The sequence below is a fragment of the Euleptes europaea genome, chromosome 13 (assembly GCF_029931775.1).
Source record: "Euleptes europaea isolate rEulEur1 chromosome 13, rEulEur1.hap1, whole genome shotgun sequence".
NCBI lineage: Eukaryota > Metazoa > Chordata > Lepidosauria > Squamata > Sphaerodactylidae > Euleptes > Euleptes europaea.
Genome location: NC_079324.1, coordinates 60,761,462 through 60,785,063, shown reverse-complemented (window position 1 = coordinate 60,785,063; position 23,602 = coordinate 60,761,462). Strand labels below are relative to the sequence as shown.

The 23,602-nt window shown below is 46.4% G+C and overlaps 1 protein-coding gene across 1 annotated transcript; it reads right to left on the bottom strand.

Moving 5' to 3' along the window:
• Nucleotides 1-12,328: 12,328 nt before the first annotated feature.
• ANAPC7 (anaphase promoting complex subunit 7) lies at nucleotides 12,329-22,251 on the bottom strand. Its single transcript, XM_056859303.1, has 11 exons — nucleotides 22,139-22,251; nucleotides 19,702-19,888; nucleotides 19,104-19,223; nucleotides 18,723-18,834; nucleotides 18,199-18,352; nucleotides 16,706-16,848; nucleotides 15,300-15,417; nucleotides 14,234-14,430; nucleotides 13,586-13,810; nucleotides 13,035-13,185; nucleotides 12,329-12,518 (listed from the first exon to the last, which is right to left on the bottom strand). Exons 1-11 carry the CDS (start codon nucleotides 22,237-22,239, stop codon nucleotides 12,329-12,331), a joined length of 1,698 nt encoding a protein of 565 aa, XP_056715281.1. The 5' UTR covers nucleotides 22,240-22,251.
• Between the last annotated feature and the right edge of the window lie 1,351 nt (nucleotides 22,252-23,602).

The window sequence follows — 23,602 nt, the reverse complement described above, 5'->3', positions numbered from 1 at the left end:
AAACTAAGCAGGGTCGGTCCTGGTTAAGACTTGAATGGGAGACCACCAGGGAAGTCCAGGGTTGCTACACTCAGGAAGGCAACGGCAAATTACCTCTGTATGTCTTTGGCACTGACCTGGATGGCCCAGGTTAGCCTGATCTCGTCTGATATCAGAAGCTAAGCAAGGTTGGCCCTACTTAGTATTTAGATGGGAGACTGCCAAGGAAGTCCAGGGTTGCTATGCAGAGGCAGGCAATGGTAAACTACCTCCAGACAGCAGGGGCTAGATCCCAGGTTTTGTTCTTCCCCGTTAGAAAAAATGGGGTGGGGAAGACTCCCTGTAAATAAAACTAGCCCAATAAAGGGAAAGGCTCAATCCCTTTTGTTGCAATGGTTTCCTACTTACAGAGCAGGGTTCCCAGCTCTGGGAATTTGGGTGTGGGCTCGGGAGGACAGGGTTTTGGGGAAGGGGGCATCAACAGGGTATAATGCCATGCCAGACTGTCCTCCCTCCAAAGCAGCCATTTTCCCCAGGGAAACTGACCTTTGTAGTCTGGAGATCGGTTGTAATGCTGGGAGATCTCCAGGCCCCACCTAGAAGTTGGCAACCCTATTGCTCGTTGCTCTCCTGATGATGAAGTAGACCTTAGATGGAGAGGGGCAAGTGAGCCTATAGGAAATCATCCTCTTTCTTCAAGCCTGGTTAAGAACCAGACATGCCAGCAGGAGAGTGGTGTTTTGCCTCTCAGGGAAAAAAAAACCCCTTCCAGGCCCAAGCTTGAGTTGTGGTAACAACTGCCTCGAGAAGCAACTGGGCTGCAAATAGGGTTGCCTACCTCCAGGTGGTGGCAGGGGATCTCCTGCTATTATAACTGATCTCCAGCCAATAGGGATCAGTTCAGCTGGAGGAAATGGCTGCTTGGGCAATTGGGCTCTATGGCATTAAAGTCCCTCCCCAAACTCCTCCCTCCTCAGGCTCTGCCCTCAAAATCTCTCACCAGTAGCGAAGAGGGGCCTGGCAGCCCCAGCTGCAGCAGAAGTTCTGTGCCAAGGGCAGACAAGCATGCAAAATCCTCTCTAGCTAGCTTTACTTTTTTAGACCTGTGAGAAGTGGAGGAGAGCCCTAGGGTCACCAACCTCCAGGTGGCGGCTGGAGATTTCCCGCTATTACAAGTGATAACTCCAGGCGACAGAGATCAGTTCCCCTGGAGAAAATGGCTGCTTTGGCAATTTGACTCTATGGCATTGGTCCCTCCCCTCTTCAAAACCCACCCTCCTTAGGCTCCATTCTCAACTTCTCCAGGTATTTCCCAACCTGGAGCTGGCAGCCCTATATAGCCCCCCCCCAAGTAGGTCTTTGGGCTGGGAAATTCCTGGAGATTTGGGGGGTGGAGCCAGGTGAGGGTAGGGTTTGGCAAGGTGAGGGACCTCAGCGAGGAATAATGCCACAGAGACCAACTTCCAAAGCAGCCATTTTCTCCAGGGGAACTGATCTCTGTTAGCTGAAGATGTTGTAATTCCAGGAGCTCCCCAGGCTCCACCTGGAGGTTGGCAACCCTATCCCCCAGCATTGATGGCATGAGGCGGTATGGAAAAGGCAGCATAGGTCAATCTGGCTCCTTTTGTTTTCCAGTGAGAATTAATTTTAGGATGTTTACCTCACATTTTTTAAAATTTACTTCTGCTGCTAGTATTTATATCCTTTCTTAATCACTTTGCCATTGTGACCTCTGTCCCTGACCACATACAAATAAAATACAGCTGCTACCAATGAGCAGGAGAAAGACCCTTTTGACTAGCCAAAGGAAGCCATGAAGCTAAAACAACAAATTAAGTATAATGGGGAGAGAGAGAGAGAATGTCCTGAACTAGCTTAAACCAGTAACCACCCTGGTAAAAATGACCACACTTAAGCCTGCAGCAGCAGAAGAAAAGTATAGTCTTCTCAGAGCTTTCTGGGTAGGGAACTGGATCAAGTTGGTGCCACCGCTAAGAAGTCTCTGCTGAGATTTCGCTTGTGAAAATGACGTCAAAAGCAGCGCCTTACGTGAAGGTCTTGAGTGTAAGAAGACGTTCCCACAGGTAAAGCATACATTACTTCATGTTATCTCTCTGGTTACCTCCAGAAGTACCTCAGATAATTGGATACCTTTCAAATCACCTTGACACCTATTGAGTGACCTTGGGCCAGTCATTCTCCCTCAGCCAAGCCTACCTCACAGGACAGCCAGGCACAGTTTCAGGGAAGAGAGGGGAGGAAGATTCTCTGCAAGGCCCACGTTTAGGGATATATTCAAGTATGACCCTCCCAGTTAATTGTAAGAGCATTTGTTGAGATTATTGTTGTCCTTCACAATTATTATACCACGCAGGCCAAATTGAACCAAGATAGGCTGGTTTTCAGGAATTGTAATGCGCTCCTCTTTTTTAAGTCGTTTTGTGGCTGTTTCTAATGGTTTGTTGTGGGATTCGTAAGCTTTATTATTTTAATGATTGCAAGCCACCTCAAGCATTGGAAAGGTGGGAAACAAATATTTTAATCATCATCCTCATTTTTAAAAAGTGTTTGTTTTTAACGAAACAATTTGTGCCTTTAACAGGCAGGGCTTAGCCAGCCTATTTAATAGTTTTTAACCCAGACTCTGGGTTGGGAAATTCCTGGAGATTTGGGGGCAGAACCTGGGAAAGGTAGAGGGGACGGAGCTCAAGAGGGATGTGTGATGCCAAAGGGCCCACCCTCCAAAGCAGCAATTTTCTCCAGGGGAGTCTGGAGGTCAGTTGTAATTCCAGGAGAACTCCAGGCCCCACCTGGAGAATGGCAACTAAGGTTGCCACGTCCCTCTTTGCCACTGGCGGGGAGGTTTTTTGGGCAGGCTGAGTTGGAAGAAAGCCTTTTTTTTTTTTTTGCGACTGCATTAATTTACTCCTCCAGCAATAACGTTGGGTCCAGTATAACCTTGAGGGTCTTCACGAGTTGGCAAGGGTCAGGAGTTTTGACTCTCGAAATGTATATCCCCAAAATCTTGTTGGTCTCTAAGATTCTACTGGATTCGAATCTAGCTCAAGATATGCCTGTTATTTTTACAACTATTTCAGGTTTCAACACCACCATTTCCCTCAGAATTATCTCTCTTGTAGCCTCCCACACACCCAGTTAAAAGGATCTTGGATAAAATTCTGCTCAAGAACGTCTAGTGCTTCTTCCAGTCAGAATAAACAACTGCTGGCAAGAAAGAACCACTATCTGTCTCTAGGGGTGCCAGCTCTAGCTTGGGAAATTCCTGGAGATTTGGGGGCGGTGCTTGGATGGGGATGGGAGGGAGCTCATTGGGAATTTGATATCACTCTAGGGCTTCCATTTCTCCTAGAGTCTATGGAATACCAAAGCCCACCTTCTGTTAATTTCCTCTTGGGGAATGAACCTCTGTAGTCCAGAGATCAGTTGTAATTCCAGGAGAACTCCAGACCCTACCTGGAGGTTGGCAACCCTATCTGTCTCGCTTTCAACCGTTTAATAGGTTCGTGTGATGGCCCACCCTCATCACAATAATGAGGGCCTATGGCTGATCAACATGTAGGGCTTGTCGATTGACTATCTGCGAGTTGAGCTCATAAGACTGAATCAACAGAGGTGATTCTCCACCTCATAATCACTGGGATTATCGGCTCAAGAGCATTGGCTTGGAACACTGAATAGCTGTGATGTGGGAATAAAGTGTTCCGAAAACATCACCGACTGTCAAAACATCGCAAAGCTTGGCTGGTCCGAATTACAGTTCAACAGCTGGAGCGGCTGAGAAATGTTGAGCCTTGCCCCCCTCCCCCTTGCAGTTTTCCCTATTACGGTGCGATTCTTCCGTGTGAAGTCAGCCCAAATCTGGGAAGTTTATAAAGCAGTGAGTCACACAGCCCGCCTTACAGCTCACTGATCTTGCCTCCCTCCTCCCTTCCCCACATAGGAAGTTCATTTCGGAACAACCAACTTGACAGCAGGATTCTGCCGTTTTAGATAAAGTTTTCCTCAGCAACTTTTCTTTTAAGTTGGCAGAAGAGTAGCAGGGAAAATAAAAGCAGCAAGATTAATCCAAGTTGTACGAAGCATCAGGCAGGAGATGTAAGGTTGCCGATCTCCAGGTCGAGCCTGGAGTTCTCCTGGTATTACTACTGATCTCCAGGCTACAGTGATGAGATACCCTGGAGGAAATGTCAGCTTCAGAGGATGGACTCTACGGCATCACATTGTCACTGAGCTCCCTCCCCACCCCCAAACCCTCCCCTCTCCAGGCTAGAGTTGGCAACTCTAGAGAGAAGAAGAGTTGGTTTTTATATGCCAACTTTCTCTACCACTTAAGGAAGAATCAAACCGGCTTACAATCACCTTCCCTTCTCCTCCCAACAGACACCCTGTGAGGTAGGTGGGGCTGAGAGAGCGTAACTAGCCCAAGGTCACCCAGCTGGCTTCGTTTGGAGGAGTGGGGAAACAAATCTGGTTCACCAGATTAGCATCTGCTGCTCATGTGGAGGAGTATGGAATGAAGCCCGGTTCTCCAGATCAGAGCCCACCGCTCTTAACCACCGCTCTTAACCACTACGCCACGCTGGGTTCCATTACAATATTTGCACGACAAACTCTTGTTTTAAAAGGCTTTTCTAGGCAACTTAGTATAGTTGATATGATGTTTAGCGGGGATGTGTAATGGTATGGTATAGCAGCCTAATCCTGTCAGATCTCAGAAGCTAAGAATGGTCAGTACTTGAATGGGAGAGCACCAAGGAAATAACTTCTGTCGAAGGCTTTCATGGTCAGAGTTCATCGGTTCTTGTAGGTTATCCGGGTTGTGTAGGTTATCCGGGTTGTGTGACCGTGTGTCCTTCAGTGTTACTCCTCTGAAGATGCCTGCCACAGCTGTGGGCGAAACGTCAGGAAAGAAAATACCAAGACCACGGTCACACAACCCGGATAACCTACAAGAACCGAAATAACTTCTGCTTAAAAAAACCTATGGGATAGCCATATATTGGCTGCCACTTTACGGCACCTTACAGACACGGTGTTTAGCTCGTTGAGTACTCGTGGCATAGAGATTTGAGTTAATGCTGCTTTTCCCCATCCATTTTTAGTTTTTGTATTTACAGTGTTTTAATATGTTTTATAGTGTTTTATACGATTGTGTGGTGCAGTTCACACCTGCATTTGTAAGCTTCCCTAGGCCGCTGTTTGATGGCAGAAGAGTGGAGTGTAATTATTTTAATAAACTCATCAAATTAGCTGGTGGATGTGGTGGTTAGAATGTTGTAGGAGGACCAAGGAGACCTGGGATCAAATTTCCCACTTGCCATTAAACATACTGTGGGTGAGTTTGGGCCCGTCATTCTCTTTTAGTTTAGCCTACCTCGCAGAGTGGTTGTGAAGTTAAAATGGAGGAGGGGAACGTGATCTATGCCACCCTGAGCTCTTCAGAAAAGGGTGGTACAAAGGGTGCACTAAACAAATAAAATAATCCGTTCCCTGTGTGGATACTGGATTCAAGAGCTTTCCATCATGAAAAAAGCTATGGTTCATCGTCATGTCTTCAGTCCCACATGGGACTGCACAGAAGACACTCGACGAACAGCAGTTACAGGTAAGCGCAACCGTGTTTTCTGCCTGGGCTTATAACGTTGACACCATCATAGAGATTAATCATTGCAGGATAAATCCAACCCAACTACTTATCATCCTCCAACCAAGCCCACAACCCCATCCTTTAGAAATCTAGTTTATAAGGCTAGAAACAAATCAGGTTTTTTTGTGAGCAGGGGTAGTGGAAGTTTAGAAAGAAGAAGCATCTCAACCACCAACTTGCCAGGGCAGGCATCCAGCTCCCTCTGCCTCTTCAGAGCAGTTCTCCTGCCAGAGCCGCTGACCACGTGTGGCTACTGGCTGGAAATTTGTACCAAAGGAAAGAAAGGATGTTATGTTATGATGTCTAACCCTGTCCGCAGGGCGCCTTCAAGGTTCTCAAAACCACAATAAGCAGTATTTTATATATATACACATGTAAATGCTAAGTATGACTAATATGTTGACTTTAATCATTTGAGGGGCTGCTTTACTACCGAGATACCCCAGTAGACCTCCCAGAAGCAGCCCAATGGGAAATTATCTCTTGTGTTTACATTACAATTAAATGGGGACAGCCAGTGTGGGTTTGGAAGCATGTGCTTCTGTAGTTAAATTTCTGGAGATCTCCAGCCACCACCTGGAGGGTGGCAACCCTAGGGGCAGTCATGTGATGGCAAAAACAAACAGGAGTGTCCTAGCATCTTAAAGGCTAACAGAGTCAATAGCACCCTTCTGTGGACACCAGGTTTACAAACTTGGCATATGGAAGGTGCTCTTTATTGGCTGGTCAAAGGGACAGAGGTTATTCTGGGATTGGGGGGGGAAGATTACACAAAAGCGTAACTCCATTAAAAATGTTTTTAATGTGCTGTGAAATCTATCTGCCAGCCTGATCTGGGGCTTTTGCTTGGCCATTAACAGTGCCAGGTTCTTGGACTGGCTGCCAGTAGAAGCAACTAATTCCTGCCAAACACTAAACTTCCTAAGCCAGGGATCCCAGCTGGGACACAGTCCAAGCTCCTGAAAGCTCTGTTAACAATGCTGTAGGCTGGTAGCCTCTGTTGCATCTCGAAGCCAGATTTGATGGCACTTTTTGTCAGCTGGTCAACACTTCCAAATCGACAAGCCCAGCTGGTTCTTATAATCTATATATCTAATTCTCAACATGGCCAAATCTGTGGATACTTAAATCCAGAGATTGAAGCCAGGAACAGATAAGGCAGCTCTTTGTACAAGCCTGAGAAAAGCCCAAGGTTTGCAGAAACAATTGAAATTGGGGGGGATACATTGGGTTTAAAAACAAAAACAAAATAAGAGAAGCAGTACCTGTAGTTTTAAGGAATGAATGACCTCAATGGCAATTGTGAGTGTTGCTAGGCAACCACAACAGTATTGCCAGCCTTCTTGCTTTGATTTCTCTCAGTAAAAGGCAGGGGGAGGGCCCTTTCTAAGGCTGTTTTGGCCTTTTAGGGAGGACTCATTGGGGCCAGGCCTGACAGTAACCCACCAAATACTTGATACCACTCTATTTGCATGACTCACCCAGGACTGGCCCAAAGTCACCCACTAAATGTCATGATTCAAATCTGCAACTTCTTGCCCTTCCCTGCCTCTTTTGCCCAGCCAAATTTATTTTGTTCAAATATGAAGTGTAAGCAGGTGCCCGTCCTTTCTTGCTCAAAATATTCTAAAAAGTGCCATATACAGCATTGACGCGTTATAAAGAATAACTTTTGTTCCTTACATAAAGGCGTTTATTTTTGTTCAGGTGATCAATCCAATGAGTCACCAAATTTTCTTGGTTTGGAAATAATAACTTTTTCATCGGTAGGTATCATTATCCCCCTCCCCCCAGCTAAAAGCAGCTGGCAGTTTGAGCATGGGATTGCCTACTCACAAGCAAAAGGGCACTTAAAAAAAGAATAATAAAGGGCAGGTCTGCAGTGACCAGGGAACTTGGTTTGCAGGTCCATTAAAGCACTTCCAGTTGCACGTTGGAGGGAGAAAATAGGGCTGGCGGGTAGTTTAATGATGGATTTCATGATGTAAACATCCGTCACTAACTTCAATGAAACTTCCAATGCGCCTTCCGCACAGAGCATTAAAGAGCTATTAAATTCACCATTAGTAGCACTGCAGGCGTCTCGTCCAGAGACGTTAATAGCAAGTACATTGGCTGTTAGCCAGCGTGGTGTAGTGGTTACGAGTGGCAGTTTGGAGCAGTGGACTCTGATCTGGAGAACCGGGTTCGATTCCCCACTCCTCCACATGAGCGGCGGAGGCTAATCTGGTGAACAGGGTTGGTTTCCCCACTCCTACACATGAAGCCAGCTGGGTGACCTTGGGCTAGTCACAATCTCTCAGCCTCACCTATCTCACAGATTGTCTGTTGTGGGGAGGGGAAGGGAATGTGATTGTAAGCCGGTTTGAGTCTCCCTTAAGTGGTAGAGAAAGTCAGTGTATAAAAGACAACTCTTCTTCTGTCCACCAGCCATATGTTGTTTTCAGGGATATTAGCAGGGCACGTAACAGCGATACTGGCCTCGTGTGTCCGTTCTCAAAGAAATCCATGGTCCAAACCACTTCACTGGGCAAGGGCCTGCTGTTGGTGACTCAGTTAACTTAGTTTGTCCCAAAATAATACTCTGTCAATAAAACCGGGAGGCAGGGGGAGAAACGAGGCTGCAAGAACATGCAGCTCTTCACATTGACTGTTGCCAGCTGCTTCAAGTAGAGCCAATCCTGCTGCTTAAGGTTTAACAATCTCCCTGAGGCTGAGTAGCTAAAAGAGAGACACATGGTGTAGTGGTTAAGAGTGGTGGTTTGGAGCAGTGCACTCTGTTCTGGAGAACTGGGTTTGATTCCCCACTCCTCCACATAAGCAGCAGACGCTAATCTAGTGAACTGGGTTGGTTTTCCCACTCCTATACATGAAGCCAGCTGGGTGACCTTTGGCTGGTTACAGCTTTCTTAAAGCTCTCTCAGCCCCACCTACCTCACAGGGTATCTGTTGTGGGGAGGGGAAGGGAAGGTGATTGTAAGCTGGTTTGATTCTTAAGTGGTAGAGAATGTCAGCATATAAAAACCTTCTTCTAAAAAATGAGCCACGATTCAGGAGGTCCCCCAGGTCAAATAATGCAACTGCCCCCAAACTCGGTAGATGTCCCTATGTACCCCACTCTCAGCTCCCACATGCAATATGGCAATCACAAAGTATACCCTGAGCTTGAATTTCTTTGCAGAGTGCGGGAACTACTATTGCTGAGAGCACAAAATGAGTTATCCAGCATAGCAAGAATGCATTCGTGCACCGTGGCATTGCAACCTCACTGAGGTATTGGAAGACACCTGCAGAAACAACTTTAGGATGGGGTGTGGTCTGAATTGGACCAGAACTAAGTACCCAAAGGTCAAGAAAAAAATCAACATGCAAGGTCAAAGGTTATACCATGTAAAGGTTATGTCAATACAAAATATGTATGTATTTATTACAGGCTAAAATCAATAACATATATAAGGCCCTGCAATAGCCTACCAAACCAACATGCTCGTGTACACATACCTTTGGGCACTTAATTCTGTTGTTGTTGCTGAACCATATATGAGGCAATTGGTTTGTATTAGCTATATTCCCTCAAATAAAGCAGTGAGCCAGAACAGTCACAAGTCTGGTCAGGAGAAAGCTGTAGAAATGTAGAGATCGTGTTCTAAAATTAAATTTGTCCTAATTGAAGTCTATTAATATACTGGCCAGGCTTTTTCAGAGTTATAGGGCAATGATTTTAAGGGTAGAACATGGCATTTTTCCATTTTAAGATTCCATCTCTACTGTCATTAAAAAAAAACACCATCTGTTCCCAACGTTCTTGTGAACAAGAAACAGATCAGAGGAGATATTCAGAGGAATTCCTAACTGCAGGGACTACCAGGGGCAGGAGTAGGTTTACCGCCCCCCTCCTACTGCTTCATGACTCCAAATGCACCATTTTGCTTTCACCCTTATGGACAACTCCTGCACTTTGAGAGACTGTAATGAAAGAAGCCAAGCCGCCTCTTCCTGCCCCACACACAGCTCCCCATCCCTCGCTAAGAGTGTCTTCCACAGAGATTTTGCAAAGCTTATTCTTCCAGACTCGGTCTAGGCTACACTGCATGAAGCATCACCTAACAGTTCTGTTCTCTCTTTCTATGTTTCTAAAAGCACAGAGTGAGTTGATGGGAGTTTTCCTTCCCTGTAGAAAACAACGCTGTCCACCCCCATAGAGGAAGCAACTTTGGTCTACCAAAGTTTGTATAAGTGCAATAATGGCACAAGTTAGGAGCTACGAAGCATTTTAAGGATTTTGTTGATGCTGCTGATGGAAAAAATAAAAAAGCACCTTAATTATGTTTAGCAGAGGGTGTCTTCCCTTTTAGCCAATCGAGTTATGCTGGTCAATGGTCAAGAGAGCCAGCAGGGTGTAGTGGTTAAGAGAGGTGGTTTGGAGAGGTGGACTCTGATCTGGAGAACTGGGTTTGATTCCCCACTCCTCCACATAAGCAGCAGACACTAATCTAGTGAACTGGGTTGGTTTTCCCACTCCTATACATGAAGCCAGCTGGGTAACCTTGGGCTAGTCACAGCTCTCTCAGTCCCACCTACCTCACAGGGTGTCTGTTGTGGGGAGGGGAAGGGAAGGGAAGGTGATTGTATGTCGGTTTGATTTTTCCTTAAATGGTAGAGAAAGTCGGCATATAAAAACCAACTTCTTCTTCTTCTTCTACTGTAACCTCTGCACTCAACTCCTGTAGCACACTTTACATTAAACTGCCCTTGAAGGCAACTCAGAGCCATTCTGAATACATTACAACTTGGTCACGTACGCAGGAAGTTGCCTGCTACTGAGTCGGAACATGGATCTAAATGTCAGTATTATCTACTCTGACTGGCAGCAGCTACAGGGGCCTTTTAGATTACTTAACTTTTTGATTGGAAGACACCATGGATTGTACCTGAGAACATCTGCATGCTCTACCACCGAGCCACACCCCTCCATCCCTGATCTTCTCTAGCTGCTTCTTGGTTTCTGGTTCAGAGTGCTGATTCTTAACTTTAAATGTTTGTTGGCTCAGGTTGCATGCCTATTACCACAGTTTAAAATTCCTAAACCAGAAAACTTTTCTTCATGATTCGTAGGATTATATGTAGGGGGTGGGATTAAGGAGGAAGACCCATTTTACACATCTGTAGCAGGCCAGAGAAACACTTGCGCTCAGATGGCACACAGAAGGTCCCAGGTTCAATCCCTGGTATCTCCAGCTAAAAGGAGCAGGCAGTAGATGGTATGAAAGACCCCTGCCTGAAACTTGGGGGAGCTGCTGCCAGTCTGTTTCAACAATACTGACCTTGATGGACCAAGGGTTTGATTCCGTATAAGACAGCTCCATGTCCCATCAACTCTTTACATGTAGCAGTGACCCTTAAGGACAGATGAAGATTAAAAAGGAGAGAGGAAAACGCACACAATCCTCTAACATCCCACAGTGACATTCACAACTAACAGGAAGGTTTTGAAGTGCTAGGGAAGAAAAACCCCTTCCAAACTGGCCACGGTAAGGGTCTGTCCCAGCCAATGAGCAGAGATTTTATTTCCAGTGAAGGAAACTGTAGCTGGAGTGGAGGGCAGGTCAGAGGGTACAGAACACACCTTGCCCCTGAGAAGCAAAGAAATGTAAAATGCTGTACAATACTGCTAAGGAACTATTCTAAAAGGAGACTTTTCTTATTGGCACAAGTTTTTTGTGTTAAAAAAAGGCAGTTCAGAAAGGAAACAGAAGCGCACAACTACTGTGCTCTTCTGTAGCTTCTCTTCATCTCAGTAAACACACACACACACACACACGGAAGAATTTCAAACAAATCCAAAGTTGAACCACAAGTTTGCAAGGCTGTTTTTAATAAGTCATCTTCAAAGGTAAAGGGGCTTTGAGGTTGAGACGCGAGTTTGGATTACTCAGTACAAACAGCCTTAAGTGCATTCAGTTGGCTTTTCTTGGTGTGACCTTCCCCACGGCCCCTTCTTATGTTTTCAATACCCTGAAAAGGTTTCCAGGAGTGGCCCTCACCGGTATGGAATGTGGAAATAACTATAATTGCCTCCCCTGCAACCATTTATTTTAATATGTGGACTGATCAGCTCATCAATTAGAGGCACGAGGTGGCCTGCTTCTGTTTCGAGCAGTGTGCCTTCTACAAAAGGCAGGAGAGACTGGGGAGGGGGCAGAGGGGGATTGGCTGCCCTTGTGAGAGACTCCCACAGGTTTCCGGAGGAGTTCCTGCCTCTCAGCCCGCCGTGGGGGCTTTGTGCATAAAGCCTCTTTTGCAAAAGGATACAAAGCAGCCTACGTTTAGCCACCAAAGGGAATCAAGAGTAATTAGTTTGTAACACGATTCCAGCGTTGGTTTAGTCATTGGCAAGGATATGAGAAATGGTTTATGTTCTTTCAAAGCTTCTAATTTTAGACATAAGAAGGCAAGTCGCAGTTTGACACCAATGCCTCCCCGGCACCAAGCCACTGCACTCAGTTTTCATATTAAATAAGAAGCGCTGAGAGCACAAAACAGAACGGGAGTTTTTAACCTCTGCGGCGGCTTTGGGGCCCGCCTCAATCCAGTTTTTACAATGGCGCCCATGGCTCCTCAGCACTCCTCAGTCCAGGGGCAAGAAGGCCTTTTGCTCAGCAGGGGGGGGGGGGAGTGGCCTCACTGCATACCGAACCACTGCTCTTGGTCGGCCCACTGGGCCGCCTCGCTGTCACTGCCTTCCAAGTCGCCTTCTTCCCCGCTCCCTTCCATGTCGTCTACGTCTTCCTCCTGGGTAGCATCTGTGGGGCTTTCCTCTTTTTCCATTTTCTGCATTCCCTCCAGAGACTTCTGATCATTGGGATCCAAGCTAGGGGAACAGAAAACAGCATAATAACCTGAAATGAACATAAGAACGACCTGGATCAGACCAAGGCCCATCAAGTCCAGCAGTCTGCTCACACTGTGGCCAACCAGGTGCCTCCAGGAAGCCCACAAACAAGACGACCACAGCAGCAGCATCCTGCCTGTGCTCCAAAGCACCCAATATAATAGGCATGCTCCTCTGATACTGGAGAGAATAGGTATGCATCATGAAGAAGTTGTAAGAGAGAAAGAAGGGTGGGGGACAAGCAGCAGCTGCCAAGCTCAGACTCCTTTTGGGGGTGTATCTAGTTTCTCTTCAGCTGGGAAAACCAGAACCTGTGCATGTTTTTGGAACACTGTTAGAGCACTCTGCATGTGTGAATGCACACAATAAAAGAATGACAGAAAACCTGGGCCACGTTCAGCTACTGGAAGCCGATAGCTCAGCAGAGTAATTCATGAGCATTTAGGGTCACAACACCTGCCATTCAACAGAAACTTGTGGTTCTCATAAACTTACCTTAGAGCAATACTATACTGGTCCATGGCTTCTTGATACTCATTAACAGCTACCAGGAAATCCCCTAACATTCGATGCAGAATGCAGTCACTCTGATTGGCCAGGGCATTTCTTAGCAAAGCAATTCCATCTTCATATTTCTGTTCTCGGCCTGTCAAAAAGAAGAGCAATTTGTTGTTTTCTTCACAAAAATCAACACCTTTAAGACAGGACAGTGTTATTGCGCAACTCCTCATTCAGTAACATCAGGGAGGCTTGGTTAGCAATGCACAGTTTAAGATGGGTATTTGCAACTAAATGACCAATTCCTTCTATAAAAATGAAGAAGTCAGTAGGGGAAACCGAGGGAATTAAGAAGGTCGGCAGCTGGAAGCAAGCATCAGATGTGAAAAACCAAGGAACTGTAAATCAAAATATGGCAATTTATTTTGGAAGCTGCTCTTTCAAGCGCCAAGGTGGGTGAGTGTGTGGCGGGAATCTGCACTTAGGAACATATTTATGCTCACAGAATAAACTATGCAATCAAGCGGGCATGAAGGAAGCAGACTTACTGAGAAGCTCGGCCTTCTTTACCACGGCTTTAATGTAATCAGGCCTCTGTGTCAACGCTTTGTCCAGCAGCGTCTTTGCTTTCTCCTGTGCAACGGGATCTTCTAGACAGACAGTTGCTAGGAGAGTAAGCGTCTGTGCATTGGCTCCCAGGGTTTTGTAGACATTATTTGCCATGACGGTGGCTTCACGGAGACCGTTGGACGCCAGGTAGCATTCAATGAGGCCTGAGGGGCAGAGGAGCAAAAGTCACTTTTTTTGCAGAAGAGAGCCACCTTAGTTTCAGAACTATTCATAGCAAAAGTAAGCAGCCCATTTGGCTTAAAGACACCCACATTAACTGAAGCAACAGCCAAAGAATTTGGCACTGTTCAAGACTTTAGTGTCTGAAATTAAGGGCAGCCGTCATATTTTTACAGGATTGTGGCATAAAGCCTAGAGGCAATTCAATTTACATGGCTGTAAAGTATGGATTTTGCTAGCATTTTCAGCTCCTCTCACCAATACCTAACTTTCCAAATTCATAGAAAACATATTTTATGCAGGTGTTTGGAATACATCTCAGCCAGCTGTTATCCTGCAGAATACCAAATTCTACCATGCGGTCCATTTCATATTTGTACATTTCAAAAGTCACTACTGCTACGCGCCTTCATAGCAGTCCAATCTGCAAGGGGCGAGCCGGATCGCTTCCCGGAAGTGTATGATCGCCTCCTGCACTCTGCCCATGTTCCGAAGAGCGGCGCCTTTCAGCAGCAGAGCCTGCACGCTGTTGCTGTTCAGCTGGATGGCTTTGGCTCCCAAGTACAAGGCTCGGGAGTAGCGTTTGCTGTAGAAGCTGTGGCACCTGCAGAAAGAAAAGGGTTGTCTTGCTCACCACCTTCCCCCCCCCAACGAACACCCAGGGAATTCTTCAACCACAGCAGAACACACAATCTATAAAATCATAGCATGCTCACAGGATATACTGGTGGAGAGGGTGGGGCTACTCTGATGGAGCCACATCTGCTTTCAAATCAAGTCTCATCCACAATGAATAACAGGTTCTGGAAGATTTATAATATTCAGCTTGTCCCTAAAACACCCTGTCCTTTTACCTGGCTCCCAACACCTGCAACCTTTCAACTTCCTTATCGCCTTATGGAGGCTGATGGATCAAGGCCTGCTACTGTTAATAATAATTTTAGTTCGAAAGTACAGAAAATACAGCTATTTGTCAGTAGTACCCCCAAAATTATGAAATACATTGCTGATGGGGGCCCATTTCTGCTTGACAGCTTAAGACGTTAGACACCAAAGTAAAGTAATTTTTGTTACAGATCAGCTTTTAAGGGCTTTTTGTTATTTTAAGGAATTGATTTGTTACAGTTGTTCTAAGCAGTTCAGGAACAGCAAGGGTATTCGGGAAGTTGTAATTTTATATATATACCAATTCTATTTACTAAAACATCTATACCGTGCCTTTCCTCGTGGTTCAAGGTGGCAACTGTTGGAATTCCTGGACCTCTCACACTAAGCCTTGACCAAACTCCCAGAGACTTTCAGTGAATCTTCCACCTTCAAGTGACCCAGGAATGGCACCCTGATGCTAAGCCAGCAGTCCTAAACTTAAAAGCAGCCAACCAAGGACCTGCTTAAAGGGGCCTTGAGCTTTGCTCGACTACCATAAGAAAGTTCAATGGAAGAGCCCAAAGGTAGCAAGAAGCAGCACATTACCCTGACACCACCCAAGGCTCCGCATGCTGGTCAGAAATATTGAAGAGACGGCAGCCTAGATTCTCCACGTCCTCCAGGCGACCCTCGCGGGCTAACAAATAACCATAGACGTCCATTCCTAAAAGAAGAATTAAGATTTGACTACAAGGTTTTTGGTTTTTTTTAAGCAATTAAGAAGAAAACCTCATAACCCAGTGAGGACAAGATCATTTGTACATCTGCCATAGTAAGTAGGAAAAATGCAAGGGAATTTCCCCCCCAGATACTTAGAAAGGAAGAAGAAGAGTTGGTTTTTATATGCTGACTTTCTCTACCACTTAAGGGAGACTAAAACCGGCTTACAAACACCTTCCCTTCCCCTCCCCACAACAGACACCCTGTGAGGTAGGTGGGGCTGAGAGAGCTCTAACAGAACTGTAACTTGCCTAAGGTCACCCAGGTGGCTTTGTGTGTAGGATAGAAAAGGATAGAAAAAAAAGTTTATGTTTATATACACAGACTCATATGTACAGTCTCAGAGTCTCTGTTATGTTCGATACTTAACACTTAAGTGACGCTAATGGGTTGGATATGATTTTAGACAGAATCACACACAAACTTCTAATAATATTCTTGATTTTTGGGCTGGAACAGCAAGTGGCTCCACTTAATACCACTGATGGATCAACTATAAATTGTTCTTCAATTGGCAACAATCACAATTCACTGATGGAATTAACAAATATCTATTTACCTAATTCTGAACATGACCCCAGAGTTGAGAGATGGAAAAAAAATCCACACACAATCAGGCTATGTACAAAAATACAGGATGTACCTCAAACCAAGGGGAACTCCCAGATTTGCAGAAAAATCCAAAAAATGCAGTGTGTGTGTGTACTTTTTAAAAAACACCTCCCCCCAATTAAACAAGCAGCCAGTGTGCCTGTGTACATATACAATGCAGCTTTAAAAAATGCCAACTGAGATCTCACAACATCACGGCTGGCATTGTGGGGTTGCCTAGCAACACCACATAAGCATGCACTTAAAAAAATAGGAAAGGCAGAGGTAAAGGGAGAAAGCAACAGCGGGGTGACGGGAGAGGGAGTGGCTGGTGAGAGGAAGGGGGTGAGCAGGAGCAGGGACTATGGGAGGAGAAGGGGGTAAAAAATGAGGAGTCAGCGGGGGCAACCAGCAGGGGCAGGGGTGGAATTTCTACTCGCCTGCAAATTCCTTGCAGGTCCCTGCTTGTTTCCCTCACTGTACAAGCACAAGGGCAAAAAGAAAAAGAATAATCGGGATGAATCCTATAATTTTAGTTTAGTTTGTTGTTCAACTTCAGCGCTGTTACAAATTATTGTAGTGTAATTAACTTGAACGCACAAAAGATTCTAGCAAATCGCCCGGATTTCCCAGAGACTTACCCTTTATCAAATATGGATCCAACATCTGCGCCTGTTCAAATTTTAGAATTGCATTCTTATTGTCGCCAGCTCTGAAATACAGGTCTGCTAAACTCCCTAATATATCAACGTTGTCCCTCAGTAGTGACTTTTTCTCCAGAGAGCTTTTTCGAGGGAGAAGAACAAACAGAAAAACAAATTACAAGAATAGAACAAATTTATTTGTATGAGCCATAGGCCCTTAGAAACAAATTACAATGATCAGCAATTTAAAAACAGCCTTCTGAAATCCAACTGTTAGACACATTTGCCTTGAGCCTACCCATGCTGTGGGCTTTTTTTCAGCGCAAACGAGATAGTAAAAAGGAAAAGGAGAGGGCACAGACAATTTCTAAGCATCAGAAAAAGGGAGTGCCTTAGTCCTTCACAAGGGAGGACCTGCCCCTGTAGCGGTTCCTGGAACAAGGGAATGCTCTGGATCAATAAACAACTAGAGTACTGTGTTCAGTTTTGAGCACCACAATTTAAGAAAGATGTAGACAAGCTGGAACGTATCCAGAGAAGGGCAACAAAGATGGTGAGGGGTCTGGAGATCAAGTCCTATGAGGAAAGGTTGAAGGAGTTGGGTATGTTTAGCCTGAAGAGGAGAAGACTGAGAGGGGATATGATAACCATGTTTAAGTACTTGAAGGGCTGTCATATAGAGGAGGGTGCCGAGTTGTTTTCTGTTGCTCAAGAAGGTCGGACCAGAACCAACGGGTTGAAATTAAATCACAATTACCTTTGATACTTTTTGCAGGACAATGATTCAGCTCAACCCAACCCCTTTCTGACTATATATTACTCTTCCTACACACTTGACACTGAGAGACACTGTCCTTCAGTGTTACTCCTCTGAAGCTGCTGGCGAAACGTCAGGAAAGAAAATACCAAGACCACGGTTACACAGCCCGGATAACCTACAAGAACCAATGAACTCTGACCGTGAAAGCCTTCGACAATATTTTAAATCAAAAGAGTTTCTGTCTAGACATTAGGAAGAATTTTCTAACAGTTAGAGCGGTTCCTCAGTGGAATAGGGGTGACGTCACATCCCGGCATTTACTAGGCAGACTTTGTTTATGGGGTGGTTTGCCCAGTGCCTTCCCCAGTCATCTTCCCTTTACCCCCAGCAAGCTGGGTACTCATTTTACCGACCTCAGAAAGATGGAAGGCTGAGTCAACCTTGAGCCGGCTACCTGAAACCAACTTCTGTTGGGATCGAACTCAGGTCGTGAGCAGAGCTTGGATTGCAGTACTGCAGCTTACCACTCTGTGCCACGGGGCTCCTAAAGAAGTTATACGTGTACATATATAAGCACATACATACGCACATGTATTCTGGGTGGCATTTAAAAAATTCAGAGTACAATTTAATATCACTGAAATGTCTCTGACTTGAGCGGTACACTCAACAAGATACCCGCCAACTCGTTCTTCAAGGCACCACGTTTCAGTTTGCACCCAGCTCTTACCAGATGGTGTTGATTGCTCTAGTGTTATCTCCGGTATGAACAAACGCATATGCTTTGATCCACACTGAAAGCCAGTCTAGGTTTGGGATACTCTGAATCACATTCATTGTCATGGAAGCAACTTCTGCGCCTTTTACTGAGAGCGACAGCAAACCTAAATAAGACACGACAGTAGTTGAGACGGCTGGTCCTGTCACCAAGGAAACTACAGGCTCCAGTATTATGTATAACAGGTAACTTAATAATACTCATTCATTCTTGCAGATGGGGAGGGCTTGATAAAGCTTTCCCACCACACTAGCTATCCTCACTACCTCACCTGTCCCAGGAGAGAGAGCTTGGAGAGTATCTTGGTGCCCCTCCTAAGCAGGGGGGCTGGCTGCACCCCTGCAGGAATCCACGTTTTGGAACTAGTCTACATTAAGAACATTCAATCCTACTAAAACGTTTCAATTACACCTTTTATGCTTGCAACATTTAAAACAATTTTAAAAGCAATCATTGGTGGGAAGGAAAATGGCTACCTAGGATGGCATCAAGGGCTAATGGACACTGCCTCAGCACCTCTTTGTAGCTCGTAACAGAGGACCGTTCTTGACCCGCCTTCTTGTACAAATTGGCCAGCATCATGTTAATCTGTAACCCACAGAAATCCAGTTATCAGGACAATGAAGTTTTAATACAATCACAAGAGCCCTAGCCAGGCAATGAAGAAGGGCCCTGGATTTCCTCATCCTAACTCTCTCAAAAGGAAAACGTCACAGGGGTTGGAACAAATGTATCCCCTCCATGATTAATGCCAAACTGTCTTTACTTGTTATTTGAGAACGTGAGATTTACATATTACATTCTGAAAACAAAGAATAATGCCTTCCTTTTTTTGTTTCCTATAAATACCCCCCTACCTTTGGGGTTCTCTGCCTTGAAGGGATTCCATCAAGTATAGCAATGGCATCTTTGTCTTGCTTCAGCATGGTATAGCACTCTGCCATTTTGTACTTGACTTCGATTTCAGAAGGCAAGCACTGAAAATACAATAGACACAATTGTTTAATAGTTTTGCAGTTCCTACAACAGGAGGAAATAAAAAGATGGGATTTTATACAACACGTTTCATCAGCTTAATGGGCTGCTTTAGAACCTGTCATGTCTTTGGCCCATCTAACCCAGTACTGCCTATCCTGTGTAACACCAGTTCTCCTGGATGTTTTCAAGAAGAAGCTCTTCATAGCGCTGCTACGCAAGACCAAAAGTGAAGGCACCAGGGACTACATTTTGGCTCTTCTACATGCAAACTGCATGCTTAACACTGTAGCTATGCACCCAGCCCCACATTCTTTCTTCTTAAGGTAAAAAATATGCACAACCAAATGTACTGTATTTCATTTTTCAAAGTGTTCACGCATAACCTAACTTGGATATGAATTTACATGCTATGTCAATCAACCCAACAGCTTCACAAGCGAGGCACTGAGCTACAACTAAGGTATTAAGTCTGAGTACCTGACTCTGAGGAGTTGATGCAGCATTCCCTGTAGAAGGCCTCACTTTTGAAGTTTTACTCAACGCTTTCTTCTGCTGCAAAGCCATTGTATACTTACTGACGGCATTCCTATACTCCTTGTCATGGAAGAGGGAATCTGCGTGATACACTAGGAGCTGGTACTTCTGTGATGGAGAAAACAACTCCCTGAAAGGAAGACAAGGCAAACAAGTGTTAGAGGGCCACATGAGGAAAGGCAAGGGCTCCTGCACTTTTAATGGAGGGGCGAATTAGTGGGATTTGGTTTTTACTCCGGAACCCATATGTTCGCTCACCATACACCAAGACTCCACAATGCACACACAGACATCATAAGCAGGGCTGCCAGCTCCCACTTGGGAAATACCTGGGGTTTGGAGAGGGGAGGGACCATAGAGTCCTCCCTCCAAAGCAGCCATTCTCTCCCGGTATTCCAACTGATCTCCAGAATACAGAGGGAACTGATCTCTGTCATCTGGAGATCAGTGGAGATACTGGGAGATCTCTAGCCCCCATCTGGAAGTTGGCAACCCTATGAGATTGCACTGTCTGTATCCTGTAATACACCTTGAATCTCAGTCATAAGGAACCCCAGCCTGCTTTTTGAGTATCTGTGAACAAGGAAGCCCTCTGCCATGAATTCACTAGGTGGTCTAAAGTAAATCAATATGATGTCAGTCTTAAGACAAGCACACACTTCATAATATGGGACTAACAGCAATGTGTCATTTTGTGTGTGTGTTAAGTGCCGTCAAGTCACTTCCGACTCATGGCGACCCTATGAATCAAAGTCCTCCAAAATGTCCTATCTTTGACAGCCTTGCTCAGATCATGCAAATTGAGGGTCGTGGCTTCCTATATTGAGTCCGTCCATCTCCTGTTGGATCTTCCTCTTTTCCTGCTGCCCTCAACTTTTCCTAGCATGACGGTCTTTTCCAGTGACTCTTGTCTTCTCGTTATGTGACCAAAATACGATAGCCTCAGTTACAGAACAGAAAAAGTTGCAACGAAAATGCAGAATGGAGTTTCAAGTTAAAGTCCCTGGGCCCAGACAGATGACTCTGGGACTGTCATTCCAGCCCCAGAGAGCGGAATGATGGTCCCTAGGAAGGGGATCAGTGCTCTGGGACTGGAAGGGCAGGTCTCCGAGTAGAATGGCGGCCCCCAGGAGTAGCAGAAGTGCCCTGTGACTGGAATGGCAGCCCTCCAAGGTGTCTGGATTTACTTGTAAGCCAGCTAAGTGAGCAACCACCACAAGGCACTGTGGCAGTGAGTTCCTCGGGTGATCCACGCATCTTGCGAAAAGCTCCGCCCTGAACCTGCTGTAGGGTTGCCAGCTCCGGGGTTGGGAAATACCTGGAGATTAGGGTTGCCAACCTCCAGGTAGTAAACTAGGAAGTGAAAGAACCTATGCTGAAAATAGTGAAAGCTAAGTAAGAAGGCAGCACGTGGCTCAATATTCAATTCAAAACAAAACCAAGGGTTAGTTTATTCAAATTAAACCATTCAAAAATCCACCAACAAACCAAAGTAAGGTAAGAGTGTTAACCTCACACAATTCGCCTCGCAGGGCTTAAGACCGCACCTCTGAACACGCAAGGGGCTATATACTTCAAATGTACTTCAATGCAGCCAAAAGGCTATAAAATGTAACGAAAAGATACATTACATTCGTTACATTTTATAGCCTTTTGGCTGCATTGAAGTACATAGCCCCTTGCGTGTTCAGAGGTGCTGTCTTAAGCCCTGCGAGGCGAATTGTGTGATGTTAACACTCTTACCTTACTTTGGTTGTTGGTGGATTTTTGAATGATTTAACTTGAATAAACTAACCCTTGGTTTTGTTTTGAATTGAATATTGAGCCACGTGCTGCCGTCTTACTTAGCTTAACCTCCAGGTAGTAGCTGGAGGTCTCCTGCTATTGCAACCGATCTCCAGCCCATAAGAGACCAGTTCCCCTGGAGAAAACGGCCGCTTTGGCCATTGGACTCTATGGCGTTGAAGCCCCTCCCCTGCCCAAACCCCGCCCCCCTCAGGCTCCGCCCCCAAAACCTCCCGCCGGTTGCCAAGAGGGAACCTGGCAACCTTACTGGAGATTTTGGGGGCGGGGCCTGAGGAGGGCGGGGTTGGGGCAGGGGAGGGGCTTCAACGCCAAAGAGCCCGCCTTCCAAAGCGGCCATTTTTCTCCAGGGGAACTGGTCTCTTATGGGCTGGAGATCCGTTGTAATAGCGGGAGGCCTCCAGACGCCCCCTGAGGGGTGGGGCCACCCTGACCTCCTGCCCAGACGCCTCCCCGAGCCCCTCGGGAGAAGGGGGCCCCCTTTTCCCCACACCCCGCGGCCTCCGCCTCCCCCTGCGGGCGGGACACGGCGAGGCCAAACCCGACGGCGGCCGTGGGGCTGCTCTGCCTCACTCACGGGTTGTTGCCGCTCATGGTCAGCAGCAGCCCGCTGAGGAGCCGCACGTTGGAGTGTAGGCCGGCGGCCGCCATCTCCCGCACGTGATCCACCACACTCATTCTGACGGGGAGGAGGAGGAGGAGAAGAAGGGGCGGCAGAGGCGACGGGGGCTGCGGGGTCACTCGGGCGTCGTCGTCGGCCCTCAGAGACAACTCTAAAATGGCGCCTCCGCGCGGGGTCCTGGCCGCGAAGGACGCCATAACGCCGTCAGTGACCCGGGCTGTCCTTGGCGTTCGCCTGACGGCTGCGGCAACAACGGCCTCTCTCCGGCGCCAAAGTCGTTAGTATTCTACCTAAGGTCGAGATTCCCTCCCCCTGGTTTCAAACATATTTTTGTTGTTCAAGCAGATTTAAAAAAAAAATGTTTAGGCACAATTCTGGTCACCTAGAACGAACAAAGACCCTAACGGTAGAGGGAACGGGGCAAATAGGGGTGCGCAGTAGGCGACCGGCGCCTGCGAAAGAGGCTCGAGGAAGATTGGCAAAGCGCAACCTGAACTTCCGGTGAAAATGGACAGCTGGCCTTAGTAGTTTAAGGGCAGAATCCTAGAGTTGGAAGGGACCACCAGGGTCATCTAGTCCAGCCCCCTGCACAATGCAGGAAATTTAACAACTACCTCCTCCCCACACCCCCAGTGACCCCCTACTCCATGCCCAGAAGATGGCCAAGATGCCCTCCCTCTCATGACCTGCCTAAGGTTATAGAATCAGCCTTGCTGACAGATGGCCATCTGCTTAAAAACCTCCAGGGAAGGAGAGCTCACCACCTCCCGAGGAAGCCTGTTCCACTGAGGAACCGCTCTGTCTTGCCATTATGATAGACTGGTAAGCCTGTTTGGTTCCTCAACCGAAAGTGGTGCACCGAACTTGTCATGTATCTTTTCCCATCCCTATGTGAGGTGTGTGTAAAGTGCAATCAAGTCACAGCTGACTTATGGCAACCCCATAGGGTTTTCAAGGCAAGAGGCTAACAGAGGAGGTTTGCCATTGCCTGTCTCAGCACAGAAACCCTGGACTTCCTTGGTGGTTTCCCATCCAAGTACTAATCAGGGCCAACCCTGCTTAACTTCAAGATCTGATGAGATTGGGCTAGACCCCTAGGTCAGGGCAAAGGCAAATGGAGGTGATGTGCCATCACCTGCCTCTGCATAGCAACCTTGGACTTCCTTGTGGTCTCCCATCCAAGAACTAACCAGGGCCGATCCTGCTTAGCTTCCGAGATCTAATGAGATCTGGCTAGCCTGGGCCATCCAGGTCAGGGCAAAGACAAACAGAGGCGGTTTGCCATCACCTGCCTCTGCATTAGTAACCCTGGACTTCCTTGGTAGTCTTCCATCCAAGTACTAATCAGGGCCAGCCCTGCTTAGCTGCTGAGATCAGGCTAGCCTGGGCCATCCAGGTCAGGGCTATGTGAGATACCGC

What these genes read in the sequence shown, in the direction of transcription:
- ANAPC7 (XM_056859303.1), bottom strand. Translation starts at nt 22,239, where the DNA reads ATGAGTGTGGTGGATCACGTGCGGGAGATGGCGGCCGCCGGCCTACAC. An exon ending in CAAGGCAGAGAACCCCAAAG is followed by an intron (nt 18,835 to 19,103) that starts GTAGGGGGGTAT and finishes TGTGGGTTACAG; the next exon opens with ATTAACATGATGCTGGCCAA. An exon ending in CAGATTGGACTGCTATGAAG is followed by an intron (nt 13,811 to 14,233) that starts GCGCGTAGCAGT and finishes TCTGCCCCTCAG; the next exon opens with GCCTCATTGAATGCTACCTG.